Below are 23,291 nucleotides of genomic sequence, written 5' to 3'. Positions count from 1 at the left end.
CCTATAAGAGTTTATCCTTTTTCCTTCAAATACATTGTATGGTTCAGAACCCCAAAAATATGATAGCAAAGTCTTCCAAAATTAACATTATTGAAAAAGAAATATCATCAACAACCATGTATTCTCTTGTCTCTATATATATGTGTTTACAGAACAGGCTAAAACTTAACGCACACTACACAACGTTGGCAAGATACATAGTGAGCCAGGAGAAAAGATAACAATGTCAGTTGATTTCATTTCCAATGTTCTAGTAGAATCTGTAGTTTTTTATGCTTCTATGCTTCAACATGAGACCAACATATCCAACATACCCAAGGAATTCATATGGCCCGACGACGAGAAGTTCTCCGACAAGGCACGAGAACTCCCAGTTCCCTTATCGACATGGGTGGTTTCCTTTCTAGAGATCCAGTTGCTGTCATGGAAGCATGCAAGCAAGTTCGAGAGGCTTGCGAGAAGCATGGATTCTTCCTCATCATTAACCATGGTGTTGATGATAAGCATCTCGATGATGTTCATATGCATCTGAAGCATTTCTTAGAAATGCCACTTTCTGAAAAGAAAAAGGCTCGAAGGGAGTTTGGTGATTATATTGGTTATGCAAGTAGCTTTACTAAGAGGTCCACCACACGTCTCCCTTGGAAGGAGACACTCTCCCTTCGCCATGTAGCAGAAAGTAAAAGCATTGAAGAATATTTGGTGAATGTCTTCGGTGACAAGGAATTTGGGTAAGGAAAGCCAACACACCCCATTGCCACATTATGATTTTCATATGTTTGTTAATTTTGATGTTGTTCAAAAGTTGAGTAATTTAAGAGTTAGCTTTAAGGATCCAAATAAGTTTCCTTCTCTATTCCTTTTGTATTTTTAAAATTTATACGGATAAAGTTCTCTGTGGGAGAGTGTACGCCCTGCCCCGAGATACAGAGGGGCCAAAATGACCAATTTGGATCGTCTACTGTCGAGCTACCCAGCAAGACCCTACTACCAAGACACAGTAAGGTGGTAAATGATCGGCCTTACCCTCAATCGGGCAAGGCGCTCGGGCAGGGGTAAGGCGGTCATTTACCGCCTTGCTGTGTCTTGGCAGTAGAGTCTTGTCGGGGAGCTGAATGGTGGTACTGAACGCTTGATGTTGCTGTGTGCTCTCCCATTGGGCCCCGCATAGACAGGGCCCACACTCCCCTACAGAAAACTGTTGCCCTCATACATATCTTATAATTCCTATTTTCTCCTTACAACACCTGTGTCAGCTCCTCTTCTATGACCTGCCCCACCTCCCTCCCTCTTACTAAACACAAACAGGGGCAAAATGACCATCCTACCCCTTACTCAAACACGCTGCCCGGGTGGGGTCCACCCTTATTTGTGTTTGGTAGGAGGGAGGGAGGGAGGTGGGGTAGATTGTAGGAGAGGTGTCGGATCCGCATCACCTAGCAGCCAATACCCTCCCCCCAAAAGGGGAAAAGGAGCCTGTCTTGGTGTATGGCTCTTCATCAGTCATTGGCGATTCCAAATTGAATTGGATGGGAATCCTCGCAAATCGGTGTGCAAGAACCCTAGAATTGGTCCTGAGATAAAAAGAAACAAGGAATTTCTAGGGTTTTGGGGTTAGCATCGACCATGTCGGATTGATCCGATTCCTGACTCATAAAACCCTGGCCCAAACACAGGACCCATGAAATGACCCATTCAGAGTTGAAGGAAGAGAACATTAAATGTGAACTGTATATATGTATAACCTTCTTATCCTCTAATATTTGGTTATGTTCAGGAGGGTATTCCAGGAATTCAGTAATTCGATAGGCAACCTAGGTCTTAAGATCATGGAACTATTGGGAGAGAGCCTTGGGGTAGGGAGCTACTTCAAGAAGTTCTATGAAGACCATGATTTGGTATTGAGGCTTAACTACTACCCAAAGTGCCTAACTCCTCAGCACACTATAGGAACCAGGCCACATACCGATCCAATCTCTCTAACAATCCTTCATCAAGATGATGTCGCTAGTTTACAGGTATTGCTGGATGATGAATGGTTTAATGTAAGCCCCTATCCTGGATCATTTGTTATCAACATTGGAGATACTTTTATGGTAAGATTTTTTCCCTCTTTTTCCTAATTGCACAAAAATAATTAGAAAAAGTGTTTTCTGTTCGGGAGCATGGCCACGCCAATGCTCCTATGTGCCTATATCTCTCTCCTCTCCCTGTGCAATTACATCTTTACCCTTAATCTCAGGCTCTTACCAATGGGAGGTACAAGAGCATTGTACATAGAGCCATGGTTAACAATGAGAAGCCAAGGGTATCCCTTGCTTACTTTATGAACCCACAACCAGATAAGATTCTAAGGCCACCAAGCGAGCTGGTGGATGAGGAGAAGAATCCAAGGAAGTATCCTGACTTCAATTGGGGAGCACTGCTTGAATTCACTCAAAAGGAGCACAGGGTTGACACCAAGACCATTCATTGCTTCATCGAAAAGAAAAAAGGACTGAAGACATATTAAACCGAAGAGAACTCAAGTTCATTTCAATAACTTCCATACTTTGTTGCTTTCGTCTAGTTCATTGGAAATAAATGCTGATCTCCCGCTGGGAGGGGGGATGGGGCTTAAGATTTGTGTAATAAATTCTTAAAAATATGTACATTGTTCATTGTAAGTACTGTGGTTTTTTTTTTTCCAAAAAAATGTCATTTAGAGGCCCATTAACATTAGCAAATCAAGCTCTAAAGATGCAAATGGCCATGGATGAATCGTGCTTTATAGACCAAGCCAACTTGCAAAGAAGGGCCTTATTAATATCCCGGAGTCTTCGAATGCCCAAACTCTTTACTTGCCTGCCAATTTTGGACAGTGTTGAGGCAAATTCAATACCATATCTGTACAAGGGTGATCTGGTTATGACCTATTACAAGTTACAACCCTTTTAAAGTAGGAAAAAATTTTCATTTTTATTGTCCTTGAAAATTTATATCTTATAGTTTAATCATATGTCAAATTTTAATCAACAATAAAAAGTACTCTCCAATTGCGTAGTGAAGAGATATGACTTCCTTGAAACATGTCCATTAAGGAAACCCAGGAATTTTAAAGGTATCTCTTATCGGATCCAACTCCTCTACTTCCGCCTCCCTGGTACTGCCGTGCGCCCCCACACATAAGCACGGTGGAAAGTACCACCTTACCCACACTCGGGCAAGGCGCTCGGGCAGGGGTAAGGCAGTACATTCTGCCTTGCTTATGTGTGGGGCACACATGCCAGTAAGGGCAGGCAAAAATAGAGGAGTCGAATTGATCTCTTATAATACCCCCATGGCCATTATTAGAAATTCAGCTGTAACCTATTGGAGTTCATTCAATTTTCTTTCAAATTCATGTTATGGTTCTGAACCCCAAAAAAATGACAGCAAATTCTTTCAAAATTAACATTATTAACAAAGATATTAATATCATCAACAATCATATATTCTCTTCTCTCTCTATATATATACGTGTTTACAGAACATACAAAACACACAATACACAACGTTGGAAAGATAAATTAGTGAGCCAAGAGAAAAGATAACAATGTCAGTTGATTTCGTTTCCAATGTTCCAGTAGAATCTGTAGTTTTTGATGCTTCTGTACTTCAACATGAGACCAACATATCCAACATACCCAAGGAATTCATATGGCCTGACGACGACAAGTTCTCCGGTGAGGCACGAGAACTCCCCGTTCCCATTATCGACATGGGTGGTTTCCTCTCTGGAGACCCAGTTGCTGTCATGGAAGCATGCAAGCAAGTTCGAGAGGCTTGCGAGAAGCATGGATTCTTCGTCATCATTAACCATGGTATTGATGATAAGCAAGTCGATGCTGTTCATATGCATTTGAAGCGTTTCTTTGAAATGCCACTTTCTGAAAAGAAAAAGGCTCGAAGGGAGTTCGGTGATTACATTGGTTATGCAAGTAGCTTTACTGAGAGGTTCACCACACGTCTCCCATGGAAGGAGACATTCTCCCTTCACCATGTAGCAGAAAGTAACAGCGTTGAGGAATATTTGGTGAATGTCTTCGGTGATAAGGAATTTGGGTAAGGAAAACCAACACACCCTGTTGCCTCATTTTGATTTTCATATGTTTGTTAATTTTGGTACTGTTCAGAAGCTAAGTAACTTAAGAGTTAGCTTTAAGGATCCAAATAAGTTTCCTTCTCTCTTCCCTTTGTATTTGTAAAATTTATATGGAGAAAAGTTCTCTCAAGGAGAGTGTGCGCCCTGCCCTGAGATACACCGGGGGCAAAATGACCCCCACCCCATGAATGGTGGTAATGAACGCTTGATGTCGCCATGTGCTCTCCCATTGGGCCTTGAATACATAGGGCCCACACTCCCCTACCGAGAGCTCTTGCTCTCATACATATCTTATAATTCCTATTTTTTCCTTACAACACCCGTGTCAGCTTTCCTTCTACGACCTGCCCCACCTCCCTTCCTCCTACTAGACACAAACCAAGGTGAAATAACCACCCTACCCCCTGCTTGAACACCCTGCCCGGGTGGGGTCCACCCCTATTTTTATTTGGTAGGAGGGAGGGAGGGAGGGAGGGAGGTAGGGTAGGCTGTAGGAGAGGAGCAGGATCCACATCACCTAGTAGTCAATACTCTCCCCCCAAAAGGGGAAAAGGAGCCTGTCCTGGTTTATGGCTCTTCATCAGTCATTGGCAATTCCAATTTGGATTGGATGAGAATCTGCCTGAATTGTTGCGCAAGAACTCTAGAATTGGTCCTGAGATAAAAAGATACAGAGAATTTCTAGGGTTTTGGGGTTAGAATCGACCATGTCGGATTGGTGGAAATCAGGATCGCTCACGACTGATTCCAATCCAAATAGGCCAATTCATCGATCCGATTCCTGACTCATAAAACCCTGGCCCAAACACAGGACCCCATGAAATGACCCATTCAGAGTGGAAGGAAGAGAACATTAAATGTGAACTGTATATATGTATAAACTTCTTATCCTCTACTATATGGTTATGTTCAGGAGGGTATTCCAGGAATTCAGCAATTCAATGGGCAGCCTTGGTCTTGAGATCATGGAACTGTTAGGAGAGAGCCTTGGGGTAGGGAGCTACTTCAAAAAGTTCTATGAAAACCATGATTCGGTATTGAGGCTTAACTACTACCCAAAGTGCCAAACTCCTCAGCACACTATAGGAACCGGGCCACATGCCGATCCAATCTCTATAACAATCCTTCATCAAGATGATGTGTCTGGTCTACAGGTATTAATGGATGATGAATGGTTTAATGTAAGCCCCTATCCTGGATCATTTGTTATCAACGTTGGAGATACTTTTATGGTAAGATTTTCTCCCACTTTTCCATAATTGCACCAAAATAATTAGAGAAAGTGTTTTCTGTCCGGGATATGTCTATATGTCTCTCCTCTCTCTGCAAAATGACATCTTTGCCCTTAATTCATCTCAGGCTCTTACTAATGGGAGGTACAAGAGTGTGGTGCATAGAGCCGTGGTTAACAATGAGAAGCCAAGGGTATCTCTTGCTTACTTCATGAACCCACAACCAGATAAGATCCTAAGGCCACCAAGCGAGTTGGTGGATGAGGAGAAGAATCCAAGGAACTATCCTGACTTCAGTTGGGGAGCGCTGCATGAATTCACTCAGAAGGAGCACAGGGTTGGCACCGACACCCTTGATTGGTTCTTCGAATGGAAAAAAGGACTGAAGACATATTAAACCGAAGAGAACTCAAGTTCATTTCAATAACTCCCGAACTCTGTTGCTTTCATCTAGTAAATTGGAAATAAATGCTTATCTCCCACAGGGAGGGGGGATGTGGCATCAGATTAGGGTAATAAATTCTTAAAAAGACTTACTTTGTTCATTGTCAGTGTTGTGGTTTTTTAGCTAAAAGGTAATTTAGATGCCCATCGACATTAATAAATCAAGCTCTAAAGAAGCGACTGACCATGGTTAAATCGTGTTTTATTAATATCCCAGAGTCTTCAAATGCCAAAACTCCCTTCAGTTTTTAGTCTGTACACCATGTAATTATGTATTTGTCTGTAGACGATCATAGGATTACTATGGTTGCTAGGATTCAAAAGTAGTTTCACAATGTTACTATTACTGTACATATGCTTTTATTTTTGTAATTTAACTTTTTTTTTTTTCAAAAAATACCCACCAACTCGGATCCAGCTCCTCTCCCGAGAGCCCAACGCCCAGGGAATGTGTGGGGCATCCAGCAGTTGGGCTGTGCCACACACATCCCAATGATTGATTGGGCACACACCTGAATGTGTGCGGGACAGCCCCCTGGGCACTCCCTGGGCGCTGGGCTCCCTGGAGAAGAGCTCAATCTGGTACATCTTGAAAAATAGTTAATGGGACACAAATGTATATGAGATGAGTGACGTGTTTGACAAATTCTTAATGTTAGGGTTAACAGTGTATAACTTATTCAAACCCGTCTAAACATCCTAGTACTAGACTCGTGTTCCCATGCACGAGCCTTAATTTTTCTCAACCTGATGCTATCATGATTAGGTGTTGTAGGTTGACTTGCCTAACCATTTTGGACAGTGTTGAGGCAAATTCAATATCATATTAGTACATGGGTGATCTGGTTATGATCTGTTACAACCCTTTTAAAGTAGGAAAAAATTTTCATTTTTATTATCCTTGATAAGTTTATATAATCGTACATATGTCAAATTTTAGTCAACAATAAAAAGTACTCTCTAATTGCATAGTTCCTTAGATTTCAAGATTGGTTTAAACAAAAAAACTTAACTTCAAAATGTTATTTTATCACTTTGCAAAATTCATTTGGGTTATACATTTTGCAAGGACCTTGATTTATTAGTCCACAAAACACACTCCATGCATCCAACACTTGGTCTATAATCAGGTAGTGTTCTAGAGTTTCTTTTTGCGGAAGGATCGCTTGTGACCTATGACCACCCTTCGCTTTCTAGGTGTGCTAACTAAGCTTAGCGCCCTTATTTGGTTTAGTATAGGGGGAAAACCTTGCAGAGTCAACATTCCGATCTGAAGTACAAAATACACTATTTACTCCAATATCGAAAATAGCTCAGGCCTTCGCCAGGTCATCTCTAAAAGTAGCCTTATATATAATCCATCATTGCAGTTCAAGCGAAAACGATCCGTAGCAGCTGACCAATCTTTTTTTTTTTTTGGTAGAAAGCAACTGACCAATCAAATGAATATAATTGTTGGACTTTGAGGCCATTTGATCTGGCACATGACATATATTAGGAATATTCTAGAATTTTTTTCTTAATTAGTTAATATCATTACAATACCATACATAAATACTTGCCTTTCCTACCAAATAGATAACAATAAAGATGTAGATCTTAATCTCTAACCCATTTATACACACGTACGTCAGATAAAATTATCTTGGAGAAAAGTTCTCTTTTGGGGAGTGTACAACCCACGCTGATCGAGACATAGTTGGGGTGGGGGTGTGAAATGATTACCCTATCCCTTATGAAAGGTGGAATCCCAGGACCGAATCTTGTCCATGTACAAGTACTGTCCAAGGCCCTCTAGGGTCACTCACATGGAATCCACTCCTCCTGTGGGTTCCACAATGGATTCCATGTGAGTGGCCCTGGAGGGCCTTGGACGGTACTTGTACAAAGATAGGATTCCATGTGAGTCGCCTTGGAGGGCCTCTTTTGCATGCGTTCTCGTTGGGCCACGTCCCAACTGTAAATAATGTCCCAAGTCCCAGCCGTTTAAAGCTTTACCTAGAAGTCGTTCAAGTTTAATTTGAAAAGCTTTGGTGAAACAGTTTAACATGGTTTGAGCCTTTGAGGTATTATCCCATCACCCGATATCCCATGGTTTGAGATATCGGTATCATAATATCGTATCGGTGACAAGGTACGGACAAGGGGTAAAACAGTCAAAAATCCTCTTTTAATAGGAAATCGGGGCAATTTTGTCCGATACGACTGATCGTTGTCGATATCATAGCGGTATCGTATCGATTTTGCAAGTGACCGATACCTGATCCGATACCGTTCAATAAAACCATGGGTATTGTGGGTCACTGATCCCGATCAGGTTTTTATATCGGTATCAGTCCCTGCTTCCTTAAAAAAATTAGGTTTTTTTATACATTTTTGCCCTTGTTTGTACCGATCCACCAATACGAGATCAGCCAGGAATTTGTATTGGTCTCCACTGATACTGATACGAATCAGCCAATCCAAGACCGATTCTTAAAAAATGATCCCGATATTGTGCCATACCATATTGGTGAAATGGTACAAATAAAGGGTAAAATAGTAAAAAAACCCCCATATTTTATAGAAAATTAGGGGAAAACTTGTCCGGTATGACCGATTGGTGGGACCTGGATCCTGTCAAGCTGTGGCAGGGGCTGGATGGTCTAGCACCCCCTTCAGATTATTACATGTGGCACTAATAATATCGAACGGTCTAAAAAGATATGGAGATTTTTAAGCCAAAAAACCCAATGACTGCCTAGCTCAGTTAGTGAGCCATGGTGCGCTTCATGCCCATGCTCACTAAGAGGTCTCGAGTTCGAGTCTCCTGGCTGGTACCTTGACTCCCCCAGGTCACTCCCCCCTATGTATAACTATACATGTAAGCTCCCAATCCCAAAAAAAACCCCAACGATAGCCTTCCTTTCCACTCGACCCAATTTTATTTCTCGTTTCTCTTCTTCCTTTCCATCTCGTCAAACCAAGGATCCGAATCCTCTACTTCCGTCATGAGAACTTCCATCCTACTTCCCTGTGTTCATAGCGTGCCACGTGGCCTAACACAAATCCTACGGTTAATAAAATCCAAATTCAATTTTTTTTGAATTTCACACGTCTTTAAACCACTTTAAATCCCACTCAAACCGGTTTGTCCTGACTCGAACCAAACCAAACCCAACTCACTTCATAACTAAACTAGGGTTTTTAGCAAGCAAACAAAAAATCAATGGTTCGTTCTTCTCTTCTTCTTCCCTAAAACGAAAAGCAGAGCATGAGAAGCCCTAAAACGCCTGCAAGAGAAGCCCTAAAATGATCGCGGTTGCTTCACTTCCTGCAAGAGAAGCCCTAAGACTTCCAATGATAAATCGAGAATAGGGGTTTCAAGATCTAGGTCCATTAGGAAATTGTAGAGAAATTCTTCCAGACAAACCAAGAAGTTTGTTGTTCGATTGTTTCGAATGAGGTTGAGCATACTTTACGAAGCATCGATGGATGATTAATTCTGGGATTTTAATGGATTGGTTCAAAATTGAGAGAATCGACATATATATGTTTAGCATGGGTCTTTTTTCTTTGTTTATAACCCTCGTCTCTGTGGACTTATGGATCGAATCCCGAATCGAATCTGGAGGTAGAGGATCAATCGGTTCAGGAGAGTGTTTTGCTGATTTCTCCCCCAAATATGAAGATGGATTCATGGAAGAACGCCTTTTAATCTCTTAAAAGGATTAACGATCTTTCTGTTTCAAGTCAGACCCCTTTTGTAAATAATCATCAGCTCAGATCTTGAATAGAAGAAACATTTCATTTTGTACATTTTCATTTATCATCTTTTATGAAAGTTGGAATTGGAAGTTACAATTCATTTGTTCATTATCACCTCTCAGTGTTGGAATGGAGAAATCGCAACAAAAATAAAACTTGTGATATTCCTCCATTTTATCACAAACCTGCGAGCAGCTAAGGAACAAGCGAAGGCCTCTTCCTCGTCTCGTACTTAGAATTTGGTTCCAAAAGCAGTGTGGAAGCTCATTTGGATGGATGGTGATAGAAGTGAGGCAACCGCGGTCGTTTTAGGGCTTCTCTTGTAGGCGTTTTAGGGCTTCTCATGCTCTGTTTTCGTTTTAGGGAAAAAGAAGAGAAGAACGAGCCAAAATGGCTTGGGGATTTTTTGTTTGATTTGTAAAAACCTTAGTTTGGTTATGAAGTGGGTTCGGTTTGGTTCGGTTCGAGTCAGGGTTTAAAGTGGTTTACTCAAGACATGTGTGAAATTCAAAACAATTTGAATTTGACTTTTCTTAACCGTAGGATTTGCGTCAGGCCACATGGCGTGCTATGAATACAACGAAGTAGGATGGAAGTTCTCATGATGGAAGTAGAGGATTCGGATCCTCAAACCAAACGATGGGAATCTCGTGGAAAGTTGAAACACATTCATTCACAAAGCTCAGCAATGGAGACTCTGGCAATCAATTTCTTGTTTGAGAAACCCAGAAAGAAAAAAAAAAGTCTATTACAACGTGCAACTCTCTTCCATTAATGATTGAGGGAAGTGAAATACATAAGCAAACAAGAAGAAATTATTTACAGATTACAAAGACCATCAAGCATAAGGGATTCTTTCTTGGTATATGAAAATCTGGATTAATCGACATGAGATGATGAGAATGAATCACAGTAACTAAACTTAGCTCAGTTGCATGTTAAGAAAAAAACTGCACTTTGCCTTCAATATCATACTTATAAGCTTTTTCCCATCACAAATAATATATAGAAAGAGTAAGGGAAACAGAGCATGCAGGGACTCTAATTCTGCAAGTCTATGCAGCAACGACTGTCTCTCCTTTAGTGGGGGAGGATTCCGATCCAGCAGTAGTGGATGCATCTTTCTTCGAAGCCACACACTTCTCCTCCTTGCGTTCGTCTTGGTTCATCTGCTGTTGTCGATACTCTAAACTGCAAAACGCGCTATCTCCTCTCCTCTGCAAAATTTACAAAACCCCACTTTTTGAAATTAGTATTAATGGTTTCTCACTAGAAATAAATTAAAATTACTCTCAGAAATGAAACTGGTTTGTGATTAAAGGTTTAAAACCCATAAAGAATAGAGACAAAGAGAAGACCCAAAAAAAAAATTCCAGATCTCTCTATTGGGATTTCACCCAGAAGGTGGAAAGATATAAGATATAGATTTGTACATGTAGATGGAGATTTGCTTCTACAGTTCGCTGTTTGGTTTGAAAAGATGGAGACTTGCCTAATCATAATATTGTGCTCTTTCTCTTAGCAAGTTAAGACCAATCTGTATGGGGAACTTCTTCTGCAAATGTCTGTCTAAAATTATGGCTTCTAGGCTGTCCTTCAAGCTTCCAAGGTTGGTGTCTGAGGAACAAGGTGCTTTCCAGAAAGGTAAAATAATATCTTCAAATATTGGTTTGGCTTCGGAGCTAGGTAATCTCTTGTTTAGTGCAACTCGTGGTTGAGGTATGGCTATCAAACTTGATGTTCAAAAGGCTTATGATACATTATCTTGGGAGTTACTCTTTTATGTCCTTCGCAGCTTCAGTTTTTTCAGACTAGTGGAATAGTTGGCTTCATCAGATCCTTGTGTCAACAAAAATCTCTATTCTTCTTAACGGTGGCCCGATTGGTTTTTTCATTGTTGAGAGGGGTCTTCGTCAGGGTGACCCAATATCTCCATTGCTCTTCATTCTTGTGGAAGAAGTTCTATGTAGAGGTCTGAAAAAGTTTCTACACCAGAATATGATTAAATCCCTCCCTGGTCCAAGAGGGGTGCAGGTCCCTAGCCATCTCTTGTTTGCGGACGATATTTTTATCTTCATGAATGCGTCGAGCAGGTATGTTTCTAATTTAAATTCATTCTTGGGGATGTATAAAGAGTTTTTTGGGCATCGGGTGAATTTAGAGAAGAGTAAACTATTCTGGCCGATGTAAAACTATTTTGGTGAGTCTTAGCCGAGTTAACTCCATCTTCTTCGACAAACGTCACCCCCGGGACTTGCACATATCTGTCTTTATCATTTTAACGTAGATCATCTACTTTCTTTTGGCGACACAAGTGAACCTGAGGACCCAATTTCTTGTAGTAGCCGCACCTAGCCATCCCATCTTTAAATACCACCTTTTGTCAAAAACAAAATTCCTTCATAGACCCAGGCTCTCAGCACTCGACCGGGATCTCTTCAACACGAGAATCTGACTCACCTGCCTTAATCTCAATCAAGACTCTTGCGAATTGGCCAAGTAGGCCTTGTCTAGTACGCCGATCCAATGCAAGAGGTCTTTCAAATGCCTTCGCCATAGATAATAAAACGCTCTCATGGCAGTACTCAAGGGGAAGGTCCAGAAACCACACCCAAATAAGCTTTGGCGTCACGTACTTCTCATGGATGTTGAAATCTGGCTTCCAACATTGGAACCTGATCGCCTACCCCTTAAAATGAACTGAGCTTCTTCTCCATATCTCTACCATGTCCCCTTCTGATGAAAACTGGAAGATGACAAAACCCTTCCCTAGAGGATGCATTATAACATGACCCTTGAGATTCCACTGCGCCCGCGCCACCTTCCTCTGATCATCCAGTGAAACCAATTAGAAGTTAAGTTGTCCAATTAAAGAAAATAAAAATCTTACACAATTTGCTTCATAATCCTATTATGGGATGATAATACGAGTAATGCTACCTTCCTGAATTGACCCTGGAAGAGCATCGATATCAGGCCAAGAGCCTCCTCCTACAGCCTTAGCATAAGAATGCTTGGAGAAACTAGAAGGACCTGTAGCCATAACACCCTCTCTTAAACCTCCCAAAGCCTTTGCAATCTCCCTAAGCTGCTCCAGTACCTCCACCGGACAATGGTCCACACCCTCCCGATCACCATCATGCTCATCATCCTCACCCTCTCGCATCGCCACACACACAGACCTACCACCGCTCATTCTTCTTCTAATCGCAAAACCATCTGATACCAAAAAGTCTAGATACATGAACTTAATATTGCAATACATATACGATAATGTGTTAGGTACATGAAAATTTATAGAGACCCATGCGATCTACATGCTCCACAAATACTTTGGGTCGAAGCCCTTTTGTGAATGGGTCGACAATCATCTCCTTAGTACCAATATGCTCTGTCGTAACACGATGATCCATAGCGTTCTCTTTCACAAAAAAATACTTAATCTCCATGTGTCTACACTGACTCATAAAGCATGTATTGTTAGAGAACCGTATGGTTGTAGTATTATCACAGAAGATCTATATCGGCCTTTCGATAAATGGAACCACCCTGAGATCTGTAATAACATGTCGTGGCCATAAAGCCTGAGAGACAGCCTCATAGCACGCATCCACCTCTGCTTCCACAGTAGAGGATGCAGTCTTCGGCTGCTTAACACTTATCCATGACACTGCTCCGCCAGCTAGCAGAAAGATTCATCCTGATGTTGACTTCCTTGTATCTCCACACCAAGCATAGTCTGAATCTGAATATCCGACTAGTTCCAAGTTATCAACACGCCTATATGTCAGCATATGATCCTTGGTGCCTTGAAGGTATCTTAGCACTTTCTTTGCTATTGTCCAATGTGGCATACTAGGGTTCTTTTGGAGCCTTCCCAGAACTCCCACTGCAAAGGCAATGCCAGGTCTAGTATAGACCTGTGCATACATCATACTGCCAACTGTAGATGCACATGGGATGTTTTGCATCACTTGTTGCTCTAATACATTCGTCGGGCATTTTTCTGGAGTAAGTTTGTCACCCTTCACAATTGGTGCTACACTTGATGAACAGTTCTTCATTCTGAAATGTTCTAATATCTTTTCGATATATCCTCATTGGGACAATCCTAAGATCTTCCTAGATCTATCCCAGTAAATCTCCATGCCTAAGACATAGAAGGCTTCACCCATGTCCTTCATATTGAAATAATGAGTCAAAAACTGCTTCGTCTCATGTAGCAACCCAAGATCACTACTAGCTAAAAGTATGTCATCCACATATAGTCAAAAACTACTTCCTTCGGTCTTGAAGTAGATGCATTGATCTGCACGATTCTCCATGAATCCAAATACGGTAATCGTGTGGTTAAATTTCAACCCATATATGGACTTCTTGAACTTACAGACCAAGTGATCTCTCTTGTTTAACGAAAAACCTTCCAGTTGATCCATGTAAACCTCCTCCAAAAGGATTCCACTTAAGAAAGCCATTTTTACATCAATTTGATGTAGCTTAAGGTCAAAGTGAGCCACAAGTGCCATAACGATTCGAAAGGAATCCTTTCTCAAAACTGGTGAAAAGATTTTCTTATAATCAATATCTTCTCGTTGATTATATCCTTTCGCTACAAGTCGTGCCTTGTATCTCTTAATGTTACCATTGGGATCCCTTTTGGTTTTGAAAACCCATTTGCATCCAACTACAGGTGCATCCTCAGACAACTCAACAAGTTCCCAAACTTGGTTTTTATCCATAGATTCTATTTTCTCTTTCATGGATTTAAGACATAGGTTAGAGTCTTGACTATTCATGGCTTGCGAGAATGACGTTGGATCTACTTGAGTTCCTACTCCACCCTCACACTCTTGGAGATAGACAAGATAATCCAAAGGTATTGCTGATTTCTTTTCCCTCAAGGATCTTCTTAAAACTAATTCTTCAACATCTGTATTTTCATGTTGAACAATAGGATTAGCCTGAACAAAAAGCTCGGCAACAACTTCATTTTGACGAGGTACCAATCCATTATATGACCCTTCATTAAAGGGAATAAAGGGTATGTACCCTTCACTCTCAGCAGTGGAAATAGTTGTTGGAATAGGTAATTCATTGAACTCCACATTCCTTGACTGTGTACTCCCACTGTTGTTGCCATTCTCTAGAAATCTTGCATTCTTAGATTCTACAATGGTAAGCGCATGGGATGTGTAATAAAATCTATAACCATTTGACCTTTCTGTGTAGCCAATGAAAAATCCACTGATTGTGTTCTCATATCTAGTTTCCCTTCATGTAGGTTAATTACCCTCACTTCGGCTGGACAACCCCATATTCATGTATGTGCTTCCATCATTTTCAGAGCTCAGAAGGCATCTTTGGAACATCCTTGATGGTACCCTGTTCAGTATATACACTGTCATTTTTAGGGCTTCCCTGCATAAGGTTAAGGGTAGATTTGAATTATTGATCATACTTCTAACCATTTTCATAAACATTCTATTCCTTCTTTCGGCTACACCGTTCTGGTCCGGAGACCCAGGCATAGTAAACTGTGGTACTATACCTTGCTCTTGAAGGAATTTAGCAAATGGACCAGGTTATGGTCATCAATAAATGAGATGAAGTATCTCTGACCATTCAAACAAGGTGTGACAAACGGTCCACAGATATGCATGTATATGATCTCTAGTGTCTCAGAACTTCAATTAGCACCCTTCTTGATTTTGTTGGTCTGCTTTCCTTTGATGCAGTCCAAACAAACACCAAAGTTGGTAAAATTTAGAGTTTTAAGAACTCCAACTTTTACTAATCTCTTGAGTCTATCTTTTGAGATATGACCCAATCATTGGTGCCAGAATTTGGAAGAAATCATCAATCATATTTCGTTTAATGCCAATACTGCTATTTGAAGTAAGTAAATTACTTTCAAAACTAGGATCTAAATTTAAGAGGTATAAACCATCAACTAATAATCCAGTAGTAACAATAACATTGTATTTAAACAAAGTTAAATTTATTCCATCAAAATTAAACACGTAGCCATGATGTGCTAATTGTGATGTAGATACTAAGTTTCTTGTGAATGACAGAATATAAGAGGTCCTCTCTAGATCCAGGACATGACCAGTCTGTAGAATTAATCTATAGACACCAACAACCTCCACCTGAGATCGCACCCTATTTCTGAAGTATACACGAGTCTCATTTTCCTTTGGAGACCTCTCTAGAAATCCTTGCATGGTATTAGCAATATGGATTGTGCAACCCGAATCAATCCACCAATTATGATTGAAATCAACCAAATTAGATTCAAAACAAACATAACTAAATGACATACCTTTCTTCTCCTACCATCCCTTGAATTCTAGAAAGTCCTTAAAATGACCTCTCTTCTTGCAAAAAAAGCATTTGGGTTTCTTCTTACCTTGTTTCTTCATAAGCTTTTTCCCTTTCTTCTTGTGCGGAGACTTACTAGACTGCCCTTTCTCATAGGTTGTCAGGTGTGCACTTTCCACCTTCTCAGATCTCAACCTCTCTTCTTGAACACACATAGTTAATATTTCGTTGATTGACTATTTCTCCTTTTGTGTGTTATAGGAGATTTTGAAGGATCCATACTCTTTCGGCAGAGAGTTGAGAACAAAGTGCACAAGAAAAGATTTTGAGATGTCTATGTGCATAGCTTTGAGCTAAGCCGCTTTATCCCGCATCCTCATTATGTGCTCATGCACTCCTTTGCCTCCACTATATTTCAAAGAACAAAGTTGTCCCATCAGAGTGCTCGCCAGGGCCTTCTTAGAGCTCACAAACTGGTCTTCAATAGCCTTTAGGTAGTCCTTGACATTCCATTATCAAATAGTCTCTGATGCTTTTACTTACATTTGCTTTGATAAGCATCAGACTGAGACGGTTAGACCGTTCCCAGCGTTCATAGTGAGCTTTCTCTTTTGGTGTACTAAAGTCCAAGAGAGTTGCAGATTCATCTACATGGATTGCCAAATCCAAGTCCATACACCCCAGGGTAAGGAGAGCTTTCTCTCTCCAATCGGCGAAGCTATCGTTAATAAGCATAGGAAGTCTGAATTGATTATTAAGCAAAACTGCATATATACAAATTAAATAATATTTAATTACATGGCGTACTAAAATTAGTGCTAAAACAACCAATGTTATTTTCAGCCATAAACTAGTGTCAACTACAACCTTCCTGTGGCTGGACTGTAATTGACAAAAGTTTACACTTAATCAATAAGACTAAGGTACTTTACATCTATATAGGAGAACCCTGTACCTGCGGGCCATAAGAATTCCCCACCAAGACTCTAAGTATTCCGTCTTATCCCAACTTCATACTTGAAAACTAACACTTCCTTGTGGGTATTGTGCTCTTTTCACATATTAGTTGCAAGTTTTAGATACCCAGCCCTTATGTTTTCATATTTGTCAAAAGTTGATCTTTAGTGTGTTGTGGCAACGCCTGAAGACCAATAAGGGCAATTTTGTAAATTTGGCATCTTACTCAATTTATGTCATATGATTATGTCACACAATTGAGTTCACATTGGTTCAAAGTATTGTGTCCATTAAGAAATTAAATAGAGCTCAAAATAATGGAACAAATGCAAAAAGAAGATTCCAATTTGGCCTTAACAGAATACAGAATCCAAGCAAGCCTTTATAAAACATATCAGAACAAACATGGCCTAAGGTTCTTTTCACAAAAAGGCTAGGCAGACAGACCTTTGAACAAAACAGTAGCATGGAAAATATCCTCCCAATGGTGGTGCATGTTAGCATGTGGACCCGTGTATGTTAGCACCCACCACTCTGTTATAGGTGCATGTTAGCACCACAATGACTAAAGGTGTACATTAGCGCCCAATGTTCCTTGTGCAAGATAGCAAAATCCACAAACTTATTGTTTATAAAAGCATTTCAAAATAGATTTTGAATTTAATATTTTATAAACAACGGTTTTCTAAAACCACTTTAGCTTTGAGAGAACATTTTATAAACTCAATTATACGGTTTTCAAAACCACTTCAGTTTTCATTTTGGAAATGTAGCATTAATCACAATTTATTTCCTATCATTAATATATTTCTATGTTCACCATCATGGTCTCTCATTATTATAGTTCTATCATATATTTCTATGTTCACCATCATGGTCTCTCATTATGTTCACCGAAACATCAATAATACCATAACCAAAGTTCTCAATTTTGATATGAAATATTAATGGTCAGCAAAAGACTTTCCTTCGCACATGGCTGCAACCATTTTAGTGTGGCTATGTCCTACTTATATTTGTGCGGCCATGGTGCATGGCTTGTCAATCTTAAAATGGCTGCCTCACCATCATAAGGTGCGGCGCCGGCCAATACAAAGCACAAAAAATAAAATAACAACTTTATTATTGGCCATGTGTACGAACACTCTTTTGGCCAAGGTGAACAGTGGGTGGGGGCCCTGCTCTAATACCATAATGTTAGACATACAACAAGTGACAGAGTATTACTGAGTCCAATCCGTATGTAGAAATTCAATTGGACCTACCTTTGTTGCTTGCTCCCAGTCCCGCCATCTCGCTAATCAACCTTGGGAAAACTTAGAAAACCTTGACATAAGAGGTCTTTCTAGTTTGTTGGTCTCTTAGACAATGATAGAGCTTGATAGGATTTTCCTTCATATTTATAGCCCAAACCAGGTCTTTTGCAACCGTCCCATTACTCCCTCCTATCAAGGAGAGTAATTCAACAGTTCATAATCACTCATTTAACCAAAAACAAAAGAAAATAACTTAATAGTTACCATTACTCTCTTTAATAAAGGAGAGTAAGCTCATGTAAATAGTCACCATTACTCACTCTAATAAAAGAGAGTAACTTCATGTAAATAGTCACCATTACTCTCTCTAATAAAAGAGAGTAACTTCATGTAACTAGTAACTATTGCTCTCTTTACTAAAGGAGAGTGATTTCATGGTAATTTCATAGCTACCATCTCCCTTACGCCACTTAACCCATGACTATCCCTACCATAAGTAGAAATTATCTTATCCCAAAGTGGTTTAATGTGAGTTGATGTAGCACATGGGCTAGACCCACTAACAATGATATCTTTCCACTTGGATCCTCTTCAAAGCCAGCCCATGCAATACTCGAGATGATATCTTTCCACCTAGATCCTTTTCAACGCCAGCCCCTCCATTTCACGCTGGAGATGATATCTTTTCACTTGGATCCTCTTCAGCGCCAGCTTGTGAGATACTGGAGATGATATCTTTCCACCTGGATCCTCTTTAGCGCCAGCCCCTCCATCGCACGTTGGAGATGATATCTTTCCACCTGGATCCTCTTCAATGCCAGCCCCTCCATCGCACACTGTGACTCATCTTTCCTCTCCAGCGCGCTGACTTCATCTTTCTTGTCCAGCGCGGGCTGTGATTTCATTGTTGACTGTGACTTCATCTTATATATAGTGGATGATTAACATCCCTAATATCTCAGCTTGAGAGAGAGAGAGAGAGAAAGAGAGAGAGAGAGAGAGAGAGAGAGAGAGAGATGGAAGTCTCGTTTGTCAAGGTTTTTTGGAGCTCGGGTCTACTAGGCTTCTGTAGCTTGATCGGATATATCTTCAATGTTTTTTGAATGAAGCCGGAGAGCTTCGAGAGAAGCTTAGAAGGCAAGGAATCACAGGACCTCCACCTTCCTTTTTGTTTGGAAATGTTCTTGAGATGACAAGGATCAAATCAGAGGCTTTGAATATGAAGCAGGTTAGGGACCATGGAGATATTGTTGTCTATGATTACACTTCTGCTCTCTTCCCACATTTTGAACATTGGAGAAAACAATATGGTACTGTACGCTCACTATCTTTCTTTTTTCTTCTTCTTCTTCTGTGAAAATCTAAAAGGTTTGTTGTGATCAGGTCTAGTATACATGTATTCCTGGAAGGACGCTACACTTGTACGTGAATCACCTTGTTCTGGTGAAGGATATCAACCAAATTATATCTTTCGATATAATCCAAGGACTTTAAAAAAATGCAAAAGATTGCAATGCCAAGAAGAAGAAAAAGAAATCAAATTGCTTACTTTGCAGAACGTATTTGTCGAAGTCATTACGACTTGGCAAATGCGAAACTGATGAGGCTTACAACTTGGTATTTACTCTATAACCAATTTTTCTTTTTTGATAGGTCAAATTAATTTATTGAAAGGAAGAACAAAATACTTACAAGCGAAAGCCAAGGCCAATCGAACTAGGCCTCAAGGACAAAGTACAAGAGGCTTAGAGAAACAAAAACAATACAACACAAAATCAGATAACAAATTACATATTACAAGATCCGAACAAATTACCTATTCTCCCAAATCGGATGGACCCTCCATCTTTCAACTAGAAGCAAGTTCCTAGGAGTTCTTCTGCCCTTAGGGATATTCTCCTTACATCGGTCTTCAACATCTGCTCGGATATCACTAATAATAGAAGGGCTAGTCTTGGTCTTGTTCCTGAAAGTACGAAAGTTTCTCTACGACCAAATTGCTACCAACATAGAAACGAATTTGTTGAAGTCTTCACAACTCTCCCAGCCACGAACTGTTGAAGCTTGCAACTTGATGGTAAAGGATGTCCTTTGAAGCAAGCCAAAAGACATGTTTCTGGATAAAATCTACATTACACTACTCCTACAAATGAAAATAAAAGATAAAAGATAAAGACTTGTTGTGTTGATTTGTTGGGTCCCTTCCTTTGTTTTGATTTTCTCTTTTTATAGGCATCCATGACAGTTTTGGTGGTTTCTGTAGTTACTAGGTAGTTTCACAACTACCCATTTCTTTTTTGAAAATTGATTATAACCATCCTACTGACCGTTTGTTGGTTACTGCAAATTTGTTAGTCTTAGACCATTTTCGATCAATGGCCGTTTTCAGTCATTGACCGTTTTTTGACTGTTTTGTCAGTTACTGACCGTTTTTAGTCATTGACTGTTTTTCAGTCAATGACTAACAGGTCAGTCTTGACTGAAATAGATTTCCCTATTTCTTTATTGACTGAAATAGACCAAAAATAGGGTATAAAAACATACATAAAATGTAGAGTAAAGGAAAGATTGGATTGTCACTAGTATGGAAGGCTGAGAGAAGGAAATCACTGAATATGGAAAGAGAGAAAATGGAAACGAATAGAGCTCTTGCCAAGAAAGCTTGGCTGTGCTATGTTTGGATAATAGTGCTGAATGGGCTGGCGCGCTTGAGATGATATATTTCCACCTGGATCCTCTTCAGCGCCAGCCCCTCCATCGCACGCTGTGACTCATCTTTCCTGTCCAGCATGGGCTGTGACTTCATTGCTTACTATCCCCCATGAGAAAGAAGAATGCCCAGGAAAAAAAAACTCGTTGGAGTGGTTATGTTTTGATATCATATTAGATGAGCAATATTCTTTACTATTTGATATTACTCCAATTGGAGTATATATAGGGATTACACAAAGTGAGAGAGAGAGCTCACTAGATAAGGAAAGGTTATATGTGATATTGGGTTGCCATATATCAAGGATATGAGATCACTGGATTTACAAGGAAAGATTGGGTTGCCATATCAAAAATATTTCTTGCAATACTATGTGGATATCCATATCACATGTGACAATATTTAATTGCACAAATGAAAAGTGTGAGAGGGAGATAATACGCTCAATACTTACTGTGACTTCATCTTATATATAGTGGATGATTAACATCCCTAATATCTCAGCTTGAAGAGCTTGAGAGAGAGAGAGAGAGAGAGAGAGAGAGAGAGAGAGAGAGAGAGAGAGAGAGAGAGAGAGAGGAAGTCTCGTTCGTCAAGGTTTTTTGGAGCTTGGGTCTGCTAGGGTTTTGCAGCTTGATCGGATATATCTTCAATGTTGTGTGGATGAAGCCGGAAAGGCTTCGAGAGAAGCTTAGAAGGCAAGGAATCACATGACCTCCACCTTCCTTTTTGTCTGGAAATGTTCCTGAGATGACAAGGATCAAATCAGAGGCTTTGAATATGAAACAGGTTAGGGACCATGGAGATATTGCTACCTATGATTACACTTCTGCTCTCTTCCCACATTTTGAACATTGGAGAAAACAATACGGTACTGTACGTTCATAATCTTTCTTTCTACTTCTTCTTCTTCTTTTGTGAAAATCTAAAAGGTTTGTTGTGATCAAGTCTTGTATACATGTATTCAGCTGGAAGGACGCTACACTTGTACGTGAATCACCCTGTTCTGGTGAAGGATATCAACCAAATTATATCTTTCGATATAATAGGTAAACCATTGCAATTAGGAAAGACGGTTAAACCTTTGCTAGGTAATGGCGTTATCATCTCCAACGGCCATATTTGGTCCCACCAAAGGAAAGTCATTTCAGCCGAGTTATTCATGGACAAGGTTAAGGTACCTAATAAATCAAATTCATTTTCCCAATATTATAGGATCCAGATCCTCTACCGCGTGCTTCCCGTAGCGGCCTGAGCGGCGCAGACTGAGCTACGTGCGCAAAGACCGCCTTACCCCTACCCAAACGCCTTGCCCGAGCGGGGGTAAGGCGATTGTTGCACACGTGGCCCAGTCTGCGCCGCACAGGCCGCTACGGGCAGCTACGCCATAGACTATCTGAATTGAATATTATATACCTTTCTTGTAAGAAAAAATAAAAAGAACAAACAAACAAACTACTACTTTGCAAAATTTTTTTTCCCCCCTTTGTGAGTGTAGGGCATGGTGGGGCTAATGCTGGAGTTTGGGTTGGCATTGATGGAAAAATGGGAGAAGCGAGTAGTTGAATCTCAAGGAGGGATTGCTGAGATAAAAATTGATGAAGATTTGAGGGACTTTTCTACTGATACCATCTCTAGAGCTTGTTTTGGAAGTTCCTTCTCTCAAGGCAAAGCCATCTTCTCTAAGATCCGGGTCCTCGAAAAGATGTTGGCCGAGAAAGGCTTCCTATATATGGGATCTATTTTCAGGTATGTCATCTATTGACCGAATATAGAGTTATTGGAAACTCAATATTCGGTTTACTAGGCAAATCTTCTATTCTATGCATGCACATCTTCTATTTCATGCGAGTTCTTCCATGTATCTCTCTTGTAATCTTCCAATATCACATGTGATATCACTTGTCATATTTATATTGATTAGGGCTGTAATTATATATGGGAGTCTCCATTGTGAGAACAATTAATCAATGAATGATATCCTTTCTCAACAGTATTTATGCAAAAAATTTTGCTGCTACCCGGGCTTGCAGGAGAGTTTCTGCAACCCATGTAGAAGCAAAAACAAGAGAGCTCCTCTCTTTTTCTCTCTCTCTCTCTCGGATGCAGGCATACAATCAGTAGTAGAAGACATGGAAGCCATGCTCAATCACCCAAAAACCCTCCGACGGTCTGAAAGGATAAGGGCTCATGTTCAACGTGGCTAATTGGGCTGAGTGCTTAGCTGTTGCAATAAGGATTCTTACCTAGTTATCTTTCTATATTTTCTTAGAATCCTATTTAATATAGTATGATTTTATTCTATTTATTATGGTATGGGTATGTTCCTAGTTTAGTAAATCTCAATCGTTAGGCTTCGGGATTGAGATTGGATTGAGGAAATCCTATAATAAGACCTATTGAAATAAGGAAGAAAGCAGAATTGAATATTATTGAGTTGGATCTCCATTGGAGTACTCTGAGGAGCTTGCGAGTGTTAGGGTTTAGGGTTTAAGCACAAG

At 40.2% G+C, this 23,291-nt stretch overlaps 2 protein-coding genes and 1 pseudogene across 2 annotated transcripts; 2 read left to right on the top strand and 1 right to left on the bottom strand.

The window, feature by feature from the left end:
• The first annotated feature begins 223 nt into the window (after positions 1-223).
• LOC122646229 lies at positions 224-2,512 on the top strand (annotated as a pseudogene).
• Positions 2,513-3,574: 1,062 nt separating this feature from the next.
• LOC122646228 (gibberellin 20 oxidase 3-like) lies at positions 3,575-5,752 on the top strand. Its single transcript, XM_043839730.1, has 3 exons — positions 3,575-4,083; positions 5,037-5,355; positions 5,483-5,752. The coding sequence occupies exons 1-3, from the start codon at positions 3,575-3,577 to the stop codon at positions 5,750-5,752; spliced, it is 1,098 nt and encodes a 365-aa protein (XP_043695665.1).
• A 10,468-nt stretch (positions 5,753-16,220) lies between these two features.
• On the bottom strand, positions 16,221-18,117 carry LOC122646226. Its single transcript, XM_043839729.1, has 4 exons — positions 18,090-18,117; positions 16,735-16,749; positions 16,411-16,631; positions 16,221-16,367 (listed from the first exon to the last, which is right to left on the bottom strand). Exons 1-4 carry the CDS (start codon positions 18,115-18,117, stop codon positions 16,221-16,223), a joined length of 411 nt encoding a protein of 136 aa, XP_043695664.1.
• Between the last annotated feature and the right edge of the window lie 5,174 nt (positions 18,118-23,291).

Source organism: Telopea speciosissima, chromosome 11 (assembly GCF_018873765.1).
Source record: "Telopea speciosissima isolate NSW1024214 ecotype Mountain lineage chromosome 11, Tspe_v1, whole genome shotgun sequence".
NCBI lineage: Eukaryota > Viridiplantae > Streptophyta > Magnoliopsida > Proteales > Proteaceae > Telopea > Telopea speciosissima.
Note: the sequence above shows the minus strand (reverse complement) of the source record. Positions and strands in the feature narration are given on the sequence as shown.